The sequence below is a fragment of the Eucalyptus grandis genome, chromosome 8, assembly GCF_016545825.1.
Source record: "Eucalyptus grandis isolate ANBG69807.140 chromosome 8, ASM1654582v1, whole genome shotgun sequence".
NCBI lineage: Eukaryota > Viridiplantae > Streptophyta > Magnoliopsida > Myrtales > Myrtaceae > Eucalyptus > Eucalyptus grandis.
The window spans coordinates 581,853-601,196 of record NC_052619.1 but is presented as its reverse complement, the minus strand read 5'-3'; the positions used below and the strand labels follow the sequence as shown (position 1 = coordinate 601,196).

General features: G+C 40.7%; 3 protein-coding genes across 5 annotated transcripts; 2 read left to right on the top strand and 1 right to left on the bottom strand.

Annotated features, from left to right (window-relative positions):
- Positions 1 to 2,673: 2,673 nt before the first annotated feature.
- Positions 2,674 to 9,354, top strand: LOC104456195 (probable phytol kinase 2, chloroplastic). 3 transcript variants are annotated; one of them, XM_018861912.2, is made up of 7 exons: positions 2,674 to 3,084; positions 4,314 to 4,381; positions 4,465 to 4,596; positions 4,866 to 4,981; positions 5,394 to 5,508; positions 5,605 to 5,829; positions 8,164 to 9,354. In XM_018861912.2, exons 1-6 carry the CDS (start codon positions 2,734 to 2,736, stop codon positions 5,780 to 5,782), a joined length of 960 nt encoding a protein of 319 aa, XP_018717457.2. In that variant the 5' UTR covers positions 2,674 to 2,733; the 3' UTR covers positions 5,783 to 5,829; positions 8,164 to 9,354. The 3 variants fall into 3 exon arrangements, with proteins under 3 accessions (XP_018717457.2, XP_018717456.2, XP_010069238.2); XM_018861911.2 differs by lacking the exon at positions 8,164 to 9,354 and adding an exon at positions 6,955 to 7,338; XM_010070936.3 differs by lacking the exon at positions 8,164 to 9,354 and having other exon boundaries at positions 5,605 to 6,034.
- A 783-nt stretch (positions 9,355 to 10,137) lies between these two features.
- On the top strand, positions 10,138 to 12,353 carry LOC104456194 (protein FAM136A). Its single transcript, XM_010070935.3, has 3 exons — positions 10,138 to 10,363; positions 10,534 to 10,671; positions 11,824 to 12,353. The coding sequence occupies exons 1-3, from the start codon at positions 10,235 to 10,237 to the stop codon at positions 12,004 to 12,006; spliced, it is 450 nt and encodes a 149-aa protein (XP_010069237.2). The 5' UTR covers positions 10,138 to 10,234; the 3' UTR covers positions 12,007 to 12,353.
- Positions 12,354 to 12,549: 196 nt separating this feature from the next.
- Positions 12,550 to 16,568, bottom strand: LOC104416142 ((+)-neomenthol dehydrogenase). The gene is made up of 4 exons (XM_039299728.1): positions 16,430 to 16,568; positions 15,752 to 16,013; positions 13,216 to 13,398; positions 12,550 to 13,011 (listed from the first exon to the last, which is right to left on the bottom strand). The coding sequence occupies exons 1-4, from the start codon at positions 16,510 to 16,512 to the stop codon at positions 12,619 to 12,621; spliced, it is 921 nt and encodes a 306-aa protein (XP_039155662.1). The 5' UTR covers positions 16,513 to 16,568; the 3' UTR covers positions 12,550 to 12,618.
- Positions 16,569 to 19,344: the final 2,776 nt, after the last annotated feature.

The following is a 19,344-nucleotide window of genomic DNA, read 5'->3' as shown; positions in this document are numbered from 1 at the left end:
GTTCGCAATTTTCACGAAGAGTTGCAAGACTGTTTCATATAAATACTTGTCATTTTTCGGAAAGAAAAGTGTGGTCATTTTCGAGTCTTCTTTCTGAAAAACTGCAGCCAATTTTCGATTGTTTCTTAGAGAGACCCTGGAGAAATACTAGAATTGCTATTTAGTATTCTCATCCGAGACTTTGTTGTATCCTTGAGGATTTTTGCCAGTGACCATTAGCAACGTTGTGGGGCAAATAAATCCTTAAAGAAAGTGATATCACGCCTCAAAGTCCGAGTTGTTTTTACTCGATCCGATTTCATTGTTCAACCCATTTCGAAGACATATTTTACCAACAGATATCAGAAGTGGCCAATTTCCAAAAAGAAAGTTGTTCGAAAGCAAATTAGCAATTTGTACGGGCAAGTGATCCTTTATTATATGAGCCCCTAGCTAAATCTCATGAAGGCCACCTTTTCAGGTCAAAAATTAAAACAAAAGCAACTTTTACACTCGTGATCCTTTTGCATTTGAGATTGTTGAAAAGAGAAGGAAATGTGGTACCATCAAGTCTATGGCCATAATAGTTAGACATGTAAATCAAAAGGCAAAAATCTCAGATGAAACTCATATTTAGACTTTGTTTGTTTTACGGAAGATCAATGATTTTAGAAAACATTTTTCTAAAAAAAAATTGCATGGACTACTTATATAAATGAATGAATTAAAAATATTTCCATCAAATCTTAGAGCAAACTCATATTTAGGCTATGTTTGTTTTACGAAAAATGAATGATTCTAAAAACATTTTCCTAAAAAGGATGGCTTGTATCGCTTATAAAATTGAATGAATTAATAATATTTTTATTGTCTACACAAATAATTAGACATAAATGTTATCGACAAGGAAGACTTATTTTTTGATTAATTGTTTCAAGCAATTTAAATGATCATATTTAAAAAGAAAATTTCTAAATCAATCATTTTTATGCAAAACAAACAAGCCTCTAAGATCATTGAAATTCATAGGGGTGAAATGTAGTAAGCATAGGGGACTAAAGCATCCAACAATTCAACTTTAAAGATGTATACTAAGGCTGGAGCTTCTCGCACTATAACATTGAAAATTATTCCTATGTATGAATGTATTTGTGTATTTTAAGTAAATTATGACTTTCTTATGAATATAATTAAAATCTTTTCAAGTAATTTCTTATCAAGAGAGTAACCTTTTGTAGGGGAGCTAAGCATCTGAACAAACAATATCTTTTGTTAAGTTACAAAGATGATTCTATAAAAAAATTCTTATGCATTTACAAATGACAAAATATCTTTTTGCAAATGGTTTGAATGGGTTGTCATATGTTGCAATTACTATAGTCGTAATTGCTTGTAAACAGCTAATTATACCATTTCTATGTAATAATGTGCATTTGTATGATAACTATGGATGTTTAGAATTTTTTTATGCACCTAAATTTGTCATATTTTTAAATTTTTTTTGAAATTTTTTTTAAAATAATTCAATGATGGCATGAAAAATAAATTAAAATTTGACCATTAGATTCATCGAAAAAAATGAAGGGCAAATAGTTAAAATACATGGATTACAATATAATGACACATATTAAAGTTATAAGCAAACAAAACGTGTACTAAAATCAGTAGATGATTCTTTTCACTCTTACTTGTGATTAGGTTATTTTGTAAATAATAGTTTCCTAGTGTGTGCGCGCGCGCACGAGAGAGAGAGAGAGAGAGAGAGAGAGAGAGAGAGAGAGAGAGAGAGATATATATATATATATATATATATATATATATATATATATATATATATCTACCAAATAAACTATTTTTTTAAAAAAATAAAAGCTAGACATCAATTTTTATCCAAATAGAGAAAGAAAAGGAAAAAATCAAAAAGGAAGAGAAAAAGACAAGAAATAATCTTAAATTCAAAAGTAAGCCTTGCGTTTAACCTTGTCTAATAGAGTATGGATAGTTTGTCTCTAGTGTAAATGAAACAAAAGAAAGGAAAAAAAAGAAAGGTAGGGAATAATCTTAAATTAAGAATGGGACCCACAATAAATGATATAATCAATGTACATAATAGGAGGTAGAGAGGTGCATTGGTCTTGATCTACCCTAGGAATTATACCGAATTGGTCAGTTATGGGTGGTCTCGGATTAAAAAATATAGAATCGAGAATAAACAGTCCCATTCTCGGTTTCACATAAGAGATCGAATTGGACCAATGGATTGGCTGAAATTTCTTATGGTTTTACTTTTTTATTTTCAAACAAATCCTAATTAATAAAAATTTTCTTTTAATGTTGGGAAACTCAAAAATAAAAAATCAATGTTCCTAGACCTATCTTAGAGCCGGACCAATTCCAAAATCAAGATGAGTCGATTTTCGATTTCACAAATTGGAAATCGATCATACATTATTGGAATCCACCTACTTTGAAGGTTGAAATCCCATCGCTCGTAATGAAAAGTGTCAGAAGCCAATAATGGACCGACACGAGGCGGGCCTCGATCAATGGTAAAGGTTTTGACCTGGCGATCGCAATGATGACACGTTTGATGCGCTAAGCTCGCGGGGGCAGTAAAAAGCAGTCGAGAAGCGACAGAGAGAGAGAGAGAGGCGCGCGGTAAAAAAGCCGAAGTCAAAAAGTCATCGTGCGCCAAACGCAACGACCCCCGCCTCCGTCCGTCATCCATTCCGGAATTGGCAAAAAAGCAGGAAAATGACGGCTGCTGCTCCCCTCGAATTTTTTACTGCCGCCATTACTCCCCCACCTCTGCGATCTCGCCTCCATCTCCTCCCCATCTCCGCCCCGATCCCTCACCTCCGCCCTCCCAACCTCTCCTCCTCCTCCCCGCCGACCGACCTCCGCTCCGCCGCCCGCCGCGGCTTCGGATCCTCGACCGCCCCCGAGGTACCGCCGCCGCCGCCCCGCCGGAGCGCCGCCGCCGCCGCCATGCTGCACGAGAACCCGGTCCTCTCCGATGCCCTCGCCGCCGCCGTGACCGGCGGCATCGCCCTCTCGAGCCTCCGGTTGTTCGAGGAAACGGCGAAGCGGGGCCTCTTTGACCAGGTTGGGGCGGGATTTCTCTCCCTCTTATCTCCGATTGGTCGTTCGTTCGCTTCTTTTACGTGCGCGTGCCGTCTAAGTCAACGGAAATTATGTGCAATGTGGGTTGGACAGAGCCGCGTTTTGCAATTGAAATTCGTTTCCAGATAAGTCAACGGGCCAGCATTTGACACTAGTATTCTTTCAAGCTTTGCCGAGATGACGAATTACGTCTGGTCCGTGGAATCAAATCGGATGCGCAATTAAAGAGTACTGTCCAATGCCAAAAAGAGGAAATTGGAGAGATTATAGCCCTTTATCGGACCGTGTTCGGCGGCTCTCCTTTTTATATAGCGATTCCAGCTTCAATAGTTTGCCTTATCTGTTGTCGCCCGACTTCCATCGAATTGCTGTGGATGAAATCTGCGGCAGTACACCGCATCTCTCGTCTGCTTGTGCCTTACATCCGTGTAGCATCTTTCGACCCACCCTGTTGCTTAAGTTTTGGATTCAACGTTGTGACGTGGTATTAAAGCCAAGTCTCAATTCTTCTTCCCCCATTTAGAACTTCATTTTGTGCGTGTTTCTTGTTCGGGAGTCGGCCTATGTATTGCACAGTTGAAGCAACCAAAATTTGGATTGGAATTGTGAAAGATACCATTTTAATTTATTATCCGTTGCAGTTGCAAATAACTGTAAGGATATTACTGATGAGGATTGTCGCATTCCAATGAATGATCTCATGAAGTAAAAGGTAAGTTCCACTTTTCAAGGGAGGAAAAAAGTCGGGACTTTCGTTAAGTTTACTGTTTCTGCGGAAAGGATTACTTGAACTAGTAAGAGAGAAACAGATTAACCCCCTCATTCATAAGACGATGAATGAAACTTTGGTATGTCCTCACGAACTCCTATAATAAACTTTTCGCATTGTAAGATTTTAAGAAAATTTGACGACCTGATTAATCATAACAGATGTATGTGCTTGCGTATATGTATGTACTTTTTGAGGAAGGCAATTGATTTGTGTATTGCCTCCTATGGGAATATCTTGCCTTTGAACAAAAAGGAAGGGTGTTCAGTGATTTTCCTGCTGATGATGCTGTGTCAGGATGCTTGGATGTTTTGTTTCACTAATGAGACCAATTTTATTCATATCTGAAAGCAGTCCCTGTAAAAAAACAACTTCTAGAGTGATTGCTGTTTTCATGCTGTTAATTACATCTAAATTATCTTTGCCTTTTTCCCTCATTTAGAAACTTAATAGGAAGCTTGTGCATGTAAGCATCGGAATAATTTTCATGCTTTGCTGGCCATTGTTCAGGTATTCTCTAGACTAACTGACCTATTTCAGAATTATACTGGCTTATTTTGTTTGGTGAAGTGGCTATTGCTAATTCATTACAGTTCTGGGCATCGAAGTGCACTGTTAGCTGCTACAGTTCCAGGGCTTAACATCATACGCGTGCTTCTTGTGGGATCTGGCATTTGGAAAGATGAGGCAATAGTGAAGTCTATGAGCAGATTTGGGGACCACAGGTTCATAACTCGAGTCATTTATTATCTGCCTAAAGAGAAGTGAACTTCATGTGATAGCATTACGTTGCCTATATCACCATAATCGCAACAGTGATTTTTGCAATTAGTTATTTGATAAGTGATCTTCTCTGTCAAGCAATTCAATCTAGTGGTGGCATCAGTTTCTTCAGATTTTCATTCCTGGTCCTGTATTGCTTTCCTCTTCTATTTTGTCTCCAGGAAACCTTGTTTAACTTCTGAAACTGAAATCATCTTGATCTCTCTTTCAGGGAACTTCTTAAAGGCCCACTATACTATGCTTCTACTATTACATTCGCTTGTGCTTATTATTGGAAGACTTCGCCAATTGCGATTGCAGCTATATGCAACCTCTGTGCAGGAGATGGTAAAGTAATCTGAACTCCCATATTTTCTTGCTTGTTATATCGGCATATTCGATAAAGTAACTGCAATTATTAAGGGAGGATGTACTGAGGACTTCTTCAAATGTCATGGGATGTGCCCCCTGTAGCCCTGCCCAAGTCTTGAGAAATACTTTTAGAGTGGTTAATGTAAAAAAATGATAGTTGTGTGAAGATATCTCCATCATTCAATGGAAGATATCATCCTTGTTCAAGGCTTAGAATAATAGAGAGATATCAAGTGTGTGGCACGGTGTTGGTTGGCCTCCTTCTTCCTGACTGCATTTCCTGGACGGGAGATGTGGTAGTCATTTTGAAGATCTACATAATTCGACCCAACATCCGTAAATAAAAAGGGTAGGCTTAAGGTCAGGCACTTGTTTTGCTTGTTTTCAGGTTTTGCAGACATTATTGGAAGGCGGTTTGGCCATCATAAACTTCCTTACAACAGCAATAAATCTTTCGCTGGTAGCATTGCGATGGCCTCTGCTGGGTTTCTAGCATCTCTCGGGTAATCTTCAGTTGAATATAATATGATTCTGTATTAACCGCAAATGAAAAACTGCTTGAGTGGTGGCCTGAGTGGTACGATTTACTTTGTCTACAGGTTCATGTCCTATTTTTCTTCATTTGGTTATATCCAAGGAAGTTGGGAGATGGTTTCTGGTTTCTTGATGGTCTCTCTTGCTTCTGCACTGGTGGAATCGCATCCTCTGAGCTCTGAGCTTGATGACAATCTCACAGTTCCCTTAACTTCTATGTTGGTTGGGAGCCTTGTTTTTTAGGTTGGCAAGTGGGAGCTTCTCGGCAAATGTGACATTCATTGTAGTAGGTAACCTTCATTGTATCCATTCCTGTTTGACTGGTCTAGATGCTCATGTTGTATTCTTTGTATTATACTTCCAGCTAATAGCTTGACAGATGTATCAGTAATTTGACTATATTACAGTAAGTGCTGTAAATTTTGCAGCATTCAAGTACTACTTACCCAGAAAATTTCATCTTGTACCATGTCATAGTTTTTCACTTCTTTTGTGAATTTAAAGCAAATTATTCTCCTATTATGCCCTCAAAAATATTGGCGAAGCATTGTGTGTCCCTGTAGATAAAGGTTTAACATCACATTCTTCTGTTCCAAGAGATGAGAATTTGCTGGACGTAAGGCTTATGTTATGGAAGAACCTTATTCCCTCGCTTTGCTTGTGGGAGTCGCTCACTTGATAAAATAAGATATGAGCTAAGTGAGTCCTATCTGATGTTTTCTTTTTTTCTTTTTTTTTTCCGAGGTGCTTGGGGAGAAGGAAGGTTGGGGGAAAATGGTTAGTACAATAAGGAGATGGAGGAAAAAAGTGATTTTTTTCCCTATATATTGCAACTATCGTATACCATAAACCATGATTTAGGCTCCACAAGTCTAGAGAACTCACCGTGTTCACCATTGTAGAACTCTTTGAACTCTTCCTTCCACTGCTGGTTATTGGCATTTTGGGGCTCACTGTGCTGTATTTGGCCATGGTGAAATCAGCTCCACATGCCTCATTAGGCAATCTAGACTCTGCTAGGAGGCAGTGCCTCGTTAGGCAATCTAGATTCTGCTAGGAGGCGGTTAACAGTTTGTATCTCAGTTTGGTGTCTTTTTTCAAACTTATTCATCTCCTGGATAGCATTCTGAGTTTCTAGCTCTGTCTCTATAGGTCATTTCTGCAGCATGTTAAAATCCAACATCGGATTATTTTTATACTACAATCAATAGAAAAAGATACTATTGGTTTATTGGCCTCCCCCAGACAGCAGTTGCATATAAACCAAAAAAAAATTCTCTGAGAACCTTAACTGGCAACCTGCTTGCTTCAAGCTTCGTTCTGAACTCTTTAGCAAGATAGATCTATTTGTTTTCTGCTTCAGTCAACGGTTTTTCTCTTAAATTTCTCTTCACCTCTTTCTTCAATGGACTCTGGGACTGTGCTTTATGATGGAGCCAAACTGGGTCCACCTGGATAATCCAATAGCAGTGTCAGACTGCTTTTCATACCCAGTGAAGTGGAAGCATCCATAAAAAATTGGAAGCTGGCTTCTTAAATCTTGAATCTCTTCCAGCAGTGCTTCCTTCTCCCCCATATCAAAGGAGTTTTGATTTTGTTCCAGTTCATTTTGGGGTCCTTTAACTCGATTCTTGACAGTAAAACTTCAGGATGATTTTCATATTTCTCCTTCAGAAGCTGAAACAAAGGAAAACTGCAACACTATTATATCACATCGACGCCATGATATGTGTAACTACTTCAGAGGAAAACAGTACCTTGTACTCAGGTTTCAGAGAGGCAAAATGTTTCCCCATAAACTCTTCAGTTGGCATAAGACCATCCATGAGGCTCTTGAGATGAAGTATTCATCCTTCTCTTGTCTGTGCTATTATTGTGTTGCACTCTTGCACCTGTAAAAGATTTCCCAAAGTGCTCAAACTTTAAGATCTTACCAATTGAAGTCTCTGAAAGGCAGATTTAGCAAGTACCAAATGGTTAAACTGCATTATTGGTGTCGCTTGTTTCGCACAAAATTCTTCTAGTGCCATTTCCCCTCCTAAAAGATCCTGCCAAAACTTATTCCACTGCCTGTATGACAATGAGAGATTGATGTCACCACGACTTCTGCGGTAAAGATTAGTCAGGTATGGGGAGATAGTTCCAATATGCAGTCTTCAGGCTTACTTTAGGAACTTGCTTCTTTGATTTCTCATTGGAGTCTGACCCACCCACAAGCAACATCTGCAGGTTGTCCTCATAGACATCTTCAATATTTCAGTATTCTGGTTGGTTCCGCAGTTACTGCAAAAGTAATCTTCTGGAGCTTTGACAACCATTGGTTAGTTTTCCAATGAAACCTGCTTTCTTGTGTCAAACTTCAATAACAGGAGTAAGTGACTTAGATTCTGCAGGATTATATGATAATTTGAATGACAACCTTCTCGGAACTGTAACGTGCCTTAAATTATTTCAAGACCACAGTGGAGGCTTGCTGCCTAGTGTTCAGTAGGTAGAAGGTAGCTACCACTTTTCTGTGAAGGCAGGTGATGTGATGAGGTCTTCTTTAATGATTGTGGAGAAGAAATGTATAAGACCTCCTTGCTATATGGAAGTGTCATCTTCCAATTTTTCCTGTGATGCAGTCAACAGCGGGGAGCACGCAGATCCCAAAAACAATAGTTTTCCCCTCCAAAAGCGACTTCTCCGGTTGGGGAATATGGACAAAATCCTGAGACGTTTTGAGCCTATTCTACGGGAAACATCTGGGGTTGGAGAGTTAAGAGGGATGTCTGACTAACAGTGACATTAAGGTCAGACAGGGAGAGAATTAATTCAACTGCTCAGCGGTGCTTCTCCATCATATCCATTTTTGACATCCGAGGAGTTCAACTGTTCTTCTTTGAGTAAGAAGTTTGGAGGAGGGGCTATCTGAGGTTTCTACAATAGGATCTCCAAGATTTTCCACATCAGGTTGTTCGGATACTCTTTTTTCCATCTCCACAACCAGATAACTGCAAGCCCACTTGACGACAGCCTCTCAACTGCCTCTCCATCTATTTTCATCTAATTATCACCATCATCATCTGCATGAGGTAATGTCATTGTGTGGTAGAGACTCAATTTCAGAAGATTCAAATTCTCCTAACGTCCTTTCCTGTTAAGTAATGTTTGGAGTCACTTGGGTTACTTCAATTTGCCTTAATTTGAAGTGGCTCGTTCTGCCGATTATCGAAGGGTAAGATTCTCTAATAACATTTCCTGCTTGGTTACACAAGCTGGAAGAGAAATTAAGGATCACATACATTAAAAACGCCGCAGAAATTTCACCTTCTCCTGCATTACTTCCTTCAGGACTGCTTTATTGTTTACAGAATTTGCACGCTTTGCAAATCTCAAGGTACTAACTGTCTTGCTCCTACAGCTGTAAATTTGTCCGAGTAAGGATCCATATTCTGAAACCAGGAGATACTTCTCTTGTGTTTATTGAAGTGCTCTGGGGAATTGATTACCTTTTGTGCAAGAGATATAGCGCGCAAGGGATTGCTAGCTTGCATTACCACCGAGAGATTCCTGCAGAAAGAATGTCGACTTGTATATCTGTATGGACTATGCCTTTGCTTCCCAGTTTGCGAAATTTTAGCGAGGATGTTTATCAAAGTCTGCATTCCCAAAAGCAATATGATTAGTATAGAATTAAAAAGTCTGTGGCCTTATTAAATAAGAGCCTTCACACCACACGGTAATCTTGTCTGCAAAAGAATGTGTAACGCAATATGCAGGACATCTGAGAAAGATGCATCTAACTGAGAAAATGCAAATGCCATGAAGTACCTTTGATGGAGGCTTGCATGAGATGACGGAAGCTTGCAAAAGACTCCATATGAATGCAAGAACTTTAACAAATGGTACTTCCGATACAACTTGTTTGAGAAGGAATTTAAGACAGTTAAATATGGCCAACATCTTTGTCAAATGTTGTTCAACTCCATTCTCCTAAGCAAAATCAACTGGAAATTTTTGTTGCGTGCCTTGTCAATAAAAACACATTCCCCCTCCCACCCCCCTCTCTCTCTCTCTCTCTCTCTCTCTCTCTCTCTCTCTCTCTCTCATCCCTCTAGGGCCCAAAAGCCCACCCAATTCCGTAAATTCATAACTTGGGTTCTGCGCATCAAAGGTCCAAAACTCCTGCCAGCGAGACTAAAGCTGCTGGACTCTAATTGAGCTTTGAGTCTTAACATTTAGGGGATCAAGTTTAAATCAAGAAAGACGGTAGAGGAGCCGCCTCGGAAGCTGCCGAATCGCACAAGTCATCATCAGCTATGGACTGGGGAGTTGCTATCCATGGTCTACCACAATCGGGCACGTCCGAACTCTGGCAGCCGCTTCAGCCGTGGCTGTTTCTTTCATTTTGCTTCTGCCGGGGCTTGAATCCTGGACTTGAGCAAACCGACCACACCTTCCCGTCCCAGTCACTAGGCCGGATGCCTTATTGGCGCTTCAGCCGTAGTCGGTGACGGTGAATGTTATATATATATATCGTGGGTAAAGCTCGCGATGGGCTCGAAAGAGCCCATATGGACTCTAGGGCTTTTTTTATATATAATATATATAAGGTCCTAGCCGGATATCTCACGTCTCAAGCAGAACGCTTTCTTGCTGCTGAAGCTGAAGTAAGCCACCCCAAAAACCCCTCGAAAACCCCCACCCCAAAACATGGATCATATCGCAGCAGCGGAGGAGCAGCTCGTTTCCGACCGGCTCCGGCGCAAGCTCAGCGAAGTCAACGCCGCCGCTCAAGCCCATCTCTCCGGCATTCAGGACCACGTCAATTTCACTCTCCAGGTGGGTGCGTGCGTGCGTCCGTCCTCTGTTTTTTCACACGTTTCTTCGATTCCATTTTCTGGGATCGACCTTTCTTGAGCCGCGGGTCGCTGTTTCCAGAGAATTCGATGTTGCTGGGGGCGGTGATTCTTGTTATCGTTTGATGAATTTTGGGTCGCAATTGGGTGCAGCAAGCGTATTTCAAGTGCGCTCACGAGTGCTTCGACAGGAGGAGGAGGCAGGAAGAGATTAGCGGCTGCGTGGAGAATTGTAGCGTTCCGGTTGTCAGTGCTCAGCAACGGGTCGAGAATGAGATGGGCAAGTTTCAAGTCAGTTGCTTTTTCCCTTTTTTCCTTCCGTTTCTTTTTTTCGCTCTTATGATGTTATTTCATTTTGGTGTTTTTCCTTGTATGACTTAAGAGCAGCTTAATGTTGTGGCTGAGATGATTTATTTTAGAGCTGGAGGTATTATAACTGAAGCATTGCGATTCCTGCCTTCCGAAAGTGGTCACTTTGGTGCAACTGGAATTGATTATGGCGTGCCTCTTATATGAGTACTCAAGATGAAAAAAGATCTTTAGGATTTCCTGTGCGATTGAAGAAACATTAATTTTCGGATTAATTGCCTTAAAAGCTTCATGTCTTTTGGATTGTTGGGCAAGGAGACTTGAAAATTGTTTTTTTTTTTTTTTTTTTTTGTCTCAGAAGTTTCTAAGCATTAGTTTTGGATGATGTCCAGATCAAGTGATAACATATGCAAAATGAATCACTTTCTGCATTCATCAAAGCTTATGAACTCGTGCCGTGTTGCTTCTTGTTGCATTTTCATGTATCCTAGCAAGACAGATTTACATGATGAAAGGACAGAGAGAGCTGCTTTACACCGATAAAAAACTGACCTGCGCGATGCATATTGTGGTTTCTGTCATGTCAATCTGGCCTACAGTTAGTTAGAGAGGAGCAATAGAACATTTGAAGTTCGAGAACTGTGGACAATATGCTCAAGATTTAATCTCAATTCCAAAAGTTTGAGAGGGAATGGACTGGACTTTTATGGCCTCTGTTTGGGTGGGAGCAGGGGAAATTACGGGGCCTGACTCAGATCTAGTGGCTGAGTTTGCTGACTTTCGGTTTTCACCCTTATAATATGAATCCTCATCTTGTGGATGACTTAAATCACCAAATATCTAGTGTTACTTCGCTCCTTGTCTCAAGAATTTTGAATTTACAACTTCATGGCGGCATTGGACCTTGCCTTTGGAAAAAAGAATTATCACCAAATAATCTGTTTTGTTCCATAGACATTGCATTGTAATTGCACTAGTTTACCTTTTCCAAAGACATTGCTTTGTAATTTGTACCTTGCATGTCCTGCGAAAAGAGAAGGGTATCTCACATATTGTGAGGTCTCTTCTACATGCATTTGGATGAGTGTTTTCCTTTTAGTATTTGAAAGTATCGTGTCTTTATTTGTGATGCAGGAAAGGTTGAATAGGTCCTTAATGGTGTGCCAGGATAAGTTTGAGGCAGCCAAGCTCCAACAGAATAGGACTGGCGCCATGAAAGATTTGGAAGCTTGTGTCGAGCAATCGATCAACGATAGCATCAACACACTGCCACATCTAGTGACGAGACTGAAGTCTTCGCTTGCCATCACCGACTGAATTGAGTAACCTTTCAAAATGGTGTATGTTTTGCCTCATTCCATAATTAGCTGACAACATGATGTTCTTAAAGGTCTGAAAAGATTTAAGAATCAGACCTGCCATTTTTCCCCCATTTCTATAAACTTTGAGATGTTTGTGTTTTTTTGTTGTTTAAAAGAGGAGGAAACATGTCCTGAGAGCTGTGGCTTTTGTGCGGCCAGTAGTATAGTAGAGGCAATTGTCATTCTTCGCATGGCCAGTTGGTTGCATGTTGATATCTTTTTGAGTCGAGTCGTTCTCAAACTACGCGGCTCATTCATGTGTTGGCCAAAATATCTACATGGAGATTCTACTTAGAACGGGTATATTTTGTCAACCCGATCCCTAAACCTTCTCTATCCATTCTTTCTTTGCTTCAACGGTTACCATTGTCTCTCGTTGCTGTGTCTAGCACGTAGCTAGTCTTGGCTCTGTCAAAGACAAGGGAGCCACATCTACTCGTTCGAAGAGCTTCCCCCCCAAAAAATAATAATAATAATAATAATAATTCGAGCTTCGCTCTATATCGATGACTTTTGGTCGATTAAAATTGACGATCTAATCTTGAGTTGAAATGAGAGCTCGTTCATTCTATAACTTGGAATTTATGACCGGGTTACATCCCATGAAAAACTTCCCAGTTGGCAGGTTTTCGGGCGGTAGTAACGCTATCGTGGCACCAACCTCCGCAGCCTCATCGGCGGTTCGAGTTCCCTTACCACCGGTCATCGAAGTCTGCGTGAAGCCAGGACAAAAGCAGTTTGCGCTCAGACCACATCCGTCGTAGCGGGTTGCCAAGACTTTTGTGTATGCATTCAATGCGAGCTTGGAGACCGCGTAGTCCGTCCATACTTCGGGCCAACCTTGGCTCTTCCATGTCCCTTTCCTCACATCTTCTAGGAAGGACCCAACCATGGCCTCTATGTGCTCCTCCGTCAGGTCCTCTCCTTGTAACATCCTTCCCATGTTAGGGTTTCTCACTTTCTGCATGCACGGAAACGTTGACTGTATTACTAACTACTGCTCTTTCTCCAAGTCCAGAGCACAAAAGAATCCATAAAGGAAGATATTCGACTACGTATTTCTGCGCTAATAATTGTATTGTCAAATCGAGACCTTCTCTAACTAATATAAACAATTTAATACAAATTAAGTTGATGTTAGAGTACTTTATGCTCCATCACTTACATTGACTGAACCGAGTCGAGAGCTAACATTTAGTATCCGACCGATAGATGGCGAACGGCGAAACATGGGCAAGAGAGCTTCAGTTAGCAACTTCGAGCCGTAAAAATTGGTCTTGACCACAAGTTCGGCATTATCCACTGAATTTTCATGTATGTCGTTGAAGGATACAGCAGCATTATTAACCTGAATGAGGAGATACGTCAAGAAATCAATTGTCAGGACATTAGTACGAGGAATTAGGAAAAGGGCATCGACAAAGTATCTTTACAAGTTGAAATCTCGTGCGCTGCGCGGGTTTGAAAATGGATCTATTACAATATGGTTGGATCGTACTATTTCGAAAACTTATTTAAGTCAAACGAAATTTTTGTATTTTATGGCGTCTATGTTACACCGACGAATATATACTTATAAATCGAAAACGTGGCGGCGTCGGCGGAAAAGACTCAGAAATCCCTCGCCAGACGCTGACAGGAGATAGAACAATAATGAAGAAATGTCTGCAACGGGGGAATGGAGAGAGAAGGGTAGCCACCAAGGAGAAAGGCAAGGCCAATCCGGCCGGCACGATTCCTTCTATCTTCACTTATTTTCTATGGTGAAGCGGGACGAGCGGCGGCAACGGCGATGGCGGGGGAGATAACTCAGAGAAGAGGATACCGACCGAGATAAAATAGAAGAAGACCCTCCAACCGAGGGCGGGAATGTGGACAGCTAGATGGTTGAACGGTAGCGGTGACCAAGACTCTAGCCCTAGCATGGAGAAAAGCAAGGCCAATCCCGTCGATGGCGGCGGAGATTCTAGCCCTTGAGATGGTGAGAAAATATTGGGTGGTCCGGGACCACCACGTCAGCGTGGTCCCCGACCACTCACGCGACGCCACGTGCATGGGGGTCCCGGACCACCCAATATTTTGGGTGGTCAGGAAGACAAAGGACCGAAACTGGGCCCACTTCTCTGACGCTCTCTCTCCTCTTTCTCTCTTTTATCCCCTCCCCATACACATGACACCGCGTGAGTGGTCCGGGACCACGCTGATGTGGCGGTCCCGGACCACCCAATATTTTCTCTTGAGATGGTGGCCTTATTGAAAGTGGCGGACTACATTAAATGCATAATTTCTCTTAGGGCCTAATTTTGGAGAGAAAAGTTACTGGCATATATACCCCTCTACTTTGGCTCTGCCAAATTTTTCAAATTTTTTGGCATCTCAAAAGCTGAAAGAAGTATTTTGGAACTTTTTACCCAAGAAAAAAAAAGTCCCATATAAAAGCTACTGTTGTAATTATGGTGCTCCCAATTGCGAAATAGGAGGCATGGTAACCAAATAATTCCAAGTTGAGAAATAATTTACATTGGAATATACAGGAAGACTAAGCTTTCCCGTACCTACCATTGGTCAAATATTTAATTTTGGTAACACTAAATATTAATCAAAAGTATACCCACTATTGACTTACCCGTGGAAAATCTTAAGGAAAGAAGTCTACTCTTTTTAGTTTCTTCAAAGATGAAGAGCCATTGGTATAGAAAAATTCATCAGCTGATTGTCATGCTCAAAAAGTCATTAAGAGCTCTTTGGTGTAATTGCAATTGATCCATAATCCTTATATGTTATAACTGTGCTGTAAAACGATAACATGTTTTAAGATTTTAACATTTCAAAATTTAATAAGTTGTTGTAATTCTAGAGGACGTTATATTAGTTGAGATGTTTGTCAAAACACTTTTACAAGCTCCACCACCCCCTTTTACTCTTCAAATTATTACGAAAAAGATGTACCAAACAGTCTCTAAATCAGTTACGTATCCGCCATATAAAAAGATAGACGCTTTCTCCATATGCCATGTTAGTTACGTATCCACCATATAAAAAGATAGACGCTTTCTCCATATGCCAGGGTTGGTTTGATTTAAAAGCCAACAAGATTTTGCTTCATCAGAATGCACAGTAACCTCTTGCAAATTTCACTCTTAAGGATTTCCAGCATCATCATAAAGCAACACAAGTTTCGGGGAACTTTTGTTTCTCCAATAAAGAAAAACTTTGGTCAGTGCGAACGATCTAGGGAATGGAGCTCTTCCTGGTTAACTGTGATATGTAAAAGATCCCTATGACGCAATTTGAAAAAATTAAGAGAAGCATCAGCAGCGCGTGCTATTCTGCTTAATGAAACCTTCTTTTGACTCGAGTAAATATGTGCATCGCATGCATCACATTATTCTACTTTCAGCACAATAAGACGGTCAAAATCATTGTTTTATTCACCATCTTTCTTTGGATCAGCCAACGCCCCAAGCAAAAAAAAGGACTATAGTTTATCATAATTTATCCGAGAGAGAGAGAGAGAGAGAGAGATGGGGAGGCCAGTCCAGCCTCTCTCCAGCGAACGCAGTGTTGGACACGTTATCTAACTCACGCGATTATTTATATTGCACGTATATGCATGTTATCTATAATATAAGTTGTTATATGACCGTAATTGCACTGCACATAATTGAAAAAAGAGAAGGAAAAGACAAAAGCAGACTCACGAGAATGTCTAGGGCTGTGAAGTGGTTCCTGAACCATGAGACGAAGGCGTCGATGGAGACAGGGTCGGAGACATCGAGGACAGAGAAGTGGACGTCGACGAGGCCCTGAGCTCGGAGGGACTCGGCCGCTTGGCCTCCTCTCTCGTCGTCTCTGGCTGTGAGGACGACAGTGAGGCCGAGATGAGCCAGCTTCTTGACCAGCGCGAACCCAATCCCTTTGTTCGCTCCGGTCACTACTGCCACTGTCTCTTTGGACCACCACCTGCTCAATTGCACCATTCTTTCTTGAGCTATCGACCACACACAAAAAGGCGAGAGAGGAAGGGGGGGTGGGTGGGGGGAGAGAGAGAGAGAGAGAGAGAGAGAGAGAGGGAGGGGGAGAGAGAGGTCATTTCTTTTCACATGACATGACCATGATATATAACACTTGCGTATGTGCGAAGTACAGGGAAGGAAAAAGACGAGCGAAAAAGATAAGGCAACACATGATTTAAACGGTCATCCATATGTATATAACTAAGGCCGTTATGATGCAAAGGGTCTTGATTGGATTGGAAGTGCTGAGCTAGCTAGGGTTCAGCTCTTCCCAGATGATCAAAATGGTATTTCACGTGAAGCCCGAGCAAAGATGAATCAAGTTAGAGAAATAGAGAGGTGCTTTAGAAGGGCAGCAGATACCTGATGGAGAGAGCAGGAGAGAGAGAGGGTGGCTCTTGTTCCCTCGATTCCATCTGGGTTTGAGAACGAGTGAACATGGCCATGCACGCCACAGTGCATTCGCTCGTCGCCCACCACCGATTTATAGAGAGAGAAGATGTGAATAAGCTCCAGGAGGGGAAAAAAAACATTGGCAAGTGTCATGAGGTAGCCTTGCTTTCGAGTTAATAAATGACCCAGTGAAACGTGCCTTTAGGACTTTTGAGGACTTGGCCCCTTTCAATGGACGGTGCTAGGACAATGGTTCATTTAAGTATACGTAATTAGGACATGCCTAGACCCCACGTTGCCTGCATACCTCGACTAATTAATCCATTTCTTCCAATTACTAATTTGAAATTGTTGTTGCTAGCACGATGGATCCCGTCGTTCTTGGCCAAGAATTTCAATGGAGGAACATGGGTCACCAATTAGACTTGGGTACATTAGTGGAAGAGTCTCGCTAGATTTACAAGAATAGCCTTACATTAAACAACTAATCTGAACCTTGAAAACTAAAGAAAAAGAATAACATGCCTAACATGATAACTTATTAAAGAGTCTAATTATATATTCACATCGACGATATTCGGTTCGTTTCACGATGCCATCTATATTTATATTTAGTGAAGAATTAATTTGAACTATTGTTATCAGGAATTGATCTTCACATAAGACTTGCATATATTGGACAACCTGAATAAGAAGTATATCATCAGAGACGAATGGCGGACGGTCCATCGCAGACCCCCTTTACATGGATGCATTCCGCGTGAGACGGGGTTTAATAGGATGGAAAGCGAGGGGAGCATGGTGCTGCAGAGAGGCATGAAGATGGATAGGGCATGATGAGTTTTTCTTTCTTAGCCGGGGGTGCGTGGGGTCCATGGCAATGGGCAAGGACAGTCCTTGCTCTGGCACAGAGTGAGGGAGAGGGTTGACATGGGGGTTAGTGGATGTCTTAGTCAATTTGGAATAACTGTACCATGTGCGCTGGCTACCCCTGACATGCGAAGGACCATGTCCCGGCAAAAAACTTAGGATGCTGTACCTGGCAATTGATTTCTATTATGAAGCGAAGAATACACCCATATGCGTCAATTTCCTAGTGAAATTGAAACGCAAAAGTCCTCTCTCTCTCTCAAACTCGGGATCTTAGATCAAAAGTTGTTGGCCTCAAATTTGAGGCCCACAACTGATAACAAAGGTCCATATTTATTAGATAGTTTTCAATGATCTCATATTTATTCGTTATCATATCAAAGATAAAAAGAGATGTTATTGAGAGAAAATATAGAGATAATATCGGCGACTTTAGTGGCTAAATGGTGAGATGGTAGTGGCTCACCACTGTCGATGGTGGTGATGCTACGAACATAAACACAATTGCCATGTGTTGATTTTTCAATAAAGGGTCTATTTGCTTTTTAATTTTCGTCATAGTTTCTCAACTCTTAAGTAATATATACGTCATTTCATGATAGAATCTTGAAATTATGTATAGTTTGATATAGAAACCGCTCCACATGTGCTTGAAGAGTTCTTTTTTCATTTGGTTAGGCCAAATGGTCATTAGGTTGGATTGTTCATGGAACAAATGAGTGATCTTTTACATTGGTTGATTTTCTATTGTGTCTGTCCATCACTGCTCCATTAGATAATAGTGGAACAGTGTGAACATAGCCACGATTCTTAATTTATACTCACTAGCTCTAGGCATAGACCCTAGATATCTCAAAATAATTTCATGTTGTTTATTAAAATTCATAAAGCAAAAGGTAGGCGCACCATGACCAAAAGGAGGGGTCAATGAAAGACTTCAAAGACTCCCCACTAAATTCTATTTTTGTTTCTCATTACATACATATCAATTCCGCTACCAACACACATATATATCCTAAAGTCCTTTTGCTTAGACCCAGGTTTTCAAAAATCCCGTAGTTATAAGATCTAAATGGCTATTGATTCAATCAATCGGCCCTGCGTTATTTTAATGACTACCATGCAAGCCAAAAACCCTAATTCATCAAATAAGATATTTTACGTCATCCCCATCACGATATGTAAAATGTGATTGGGCTACGATGATTTTTCTGGGGACATATGATTGGTACATGGGAATTGGATTGAATCTTTCACAAGGTTAAAAACGTTTTATGTAGCTAGCTAGATTTGATGCGTATATGACATGGCTCAAACTTTGTCTACTATCCAATAACATAGTCAAATCAACTTACAATGTTAGGCTTGTGGAATTCAAAAGATTCTCAGAAGCTATCACAAATCAGAATATAGATGCATACGCAGCCAATAATGACAAGCTACATTGTCCAGCGTTCGCAATGCATGTGGAAATTTTTTATTCAACCCATTGACAGACTATACCTAATGAGTACCCACAAGCAGATGACCTTTTTACCGGCTTATCTAATTAATAATATCATCTTCTCCTCCTTTTTCTTAGATGAATAATTCCTTGATGGAAATTTGGAGGTAGATGAAGTCAGTCAAAGACCTGAAACTGAAAGTAACGCTTTCGATATTGCTTTTTCATATTAAGAAAGATGAACTTTAAGACTAAACAGGGATTATGGTTTGCATGGTTGGAGTCCACACAGAAGGAATAATGGAATTGTTTACATCTTCTTTGTACAGAAGCATGGACAAGCTGACAAGGGCTAACTAACTCCTCCATAAACTATTTTCGCCCTCTTTTTCTAGTCGTCTTCGTTATGCCATAGTGCTTGCATCAAGACAATGTTGCTTTAGATTGGTCCGCTTATTATTATTATTATTATTCTATTTTATTGGTGGCTCGGTGGAAGTCACCAAGAAATTGTAGGATTGGGATTCACTTAAACTAAGACAACTCTACCATTCCGTTCTCCAAAGAAGAG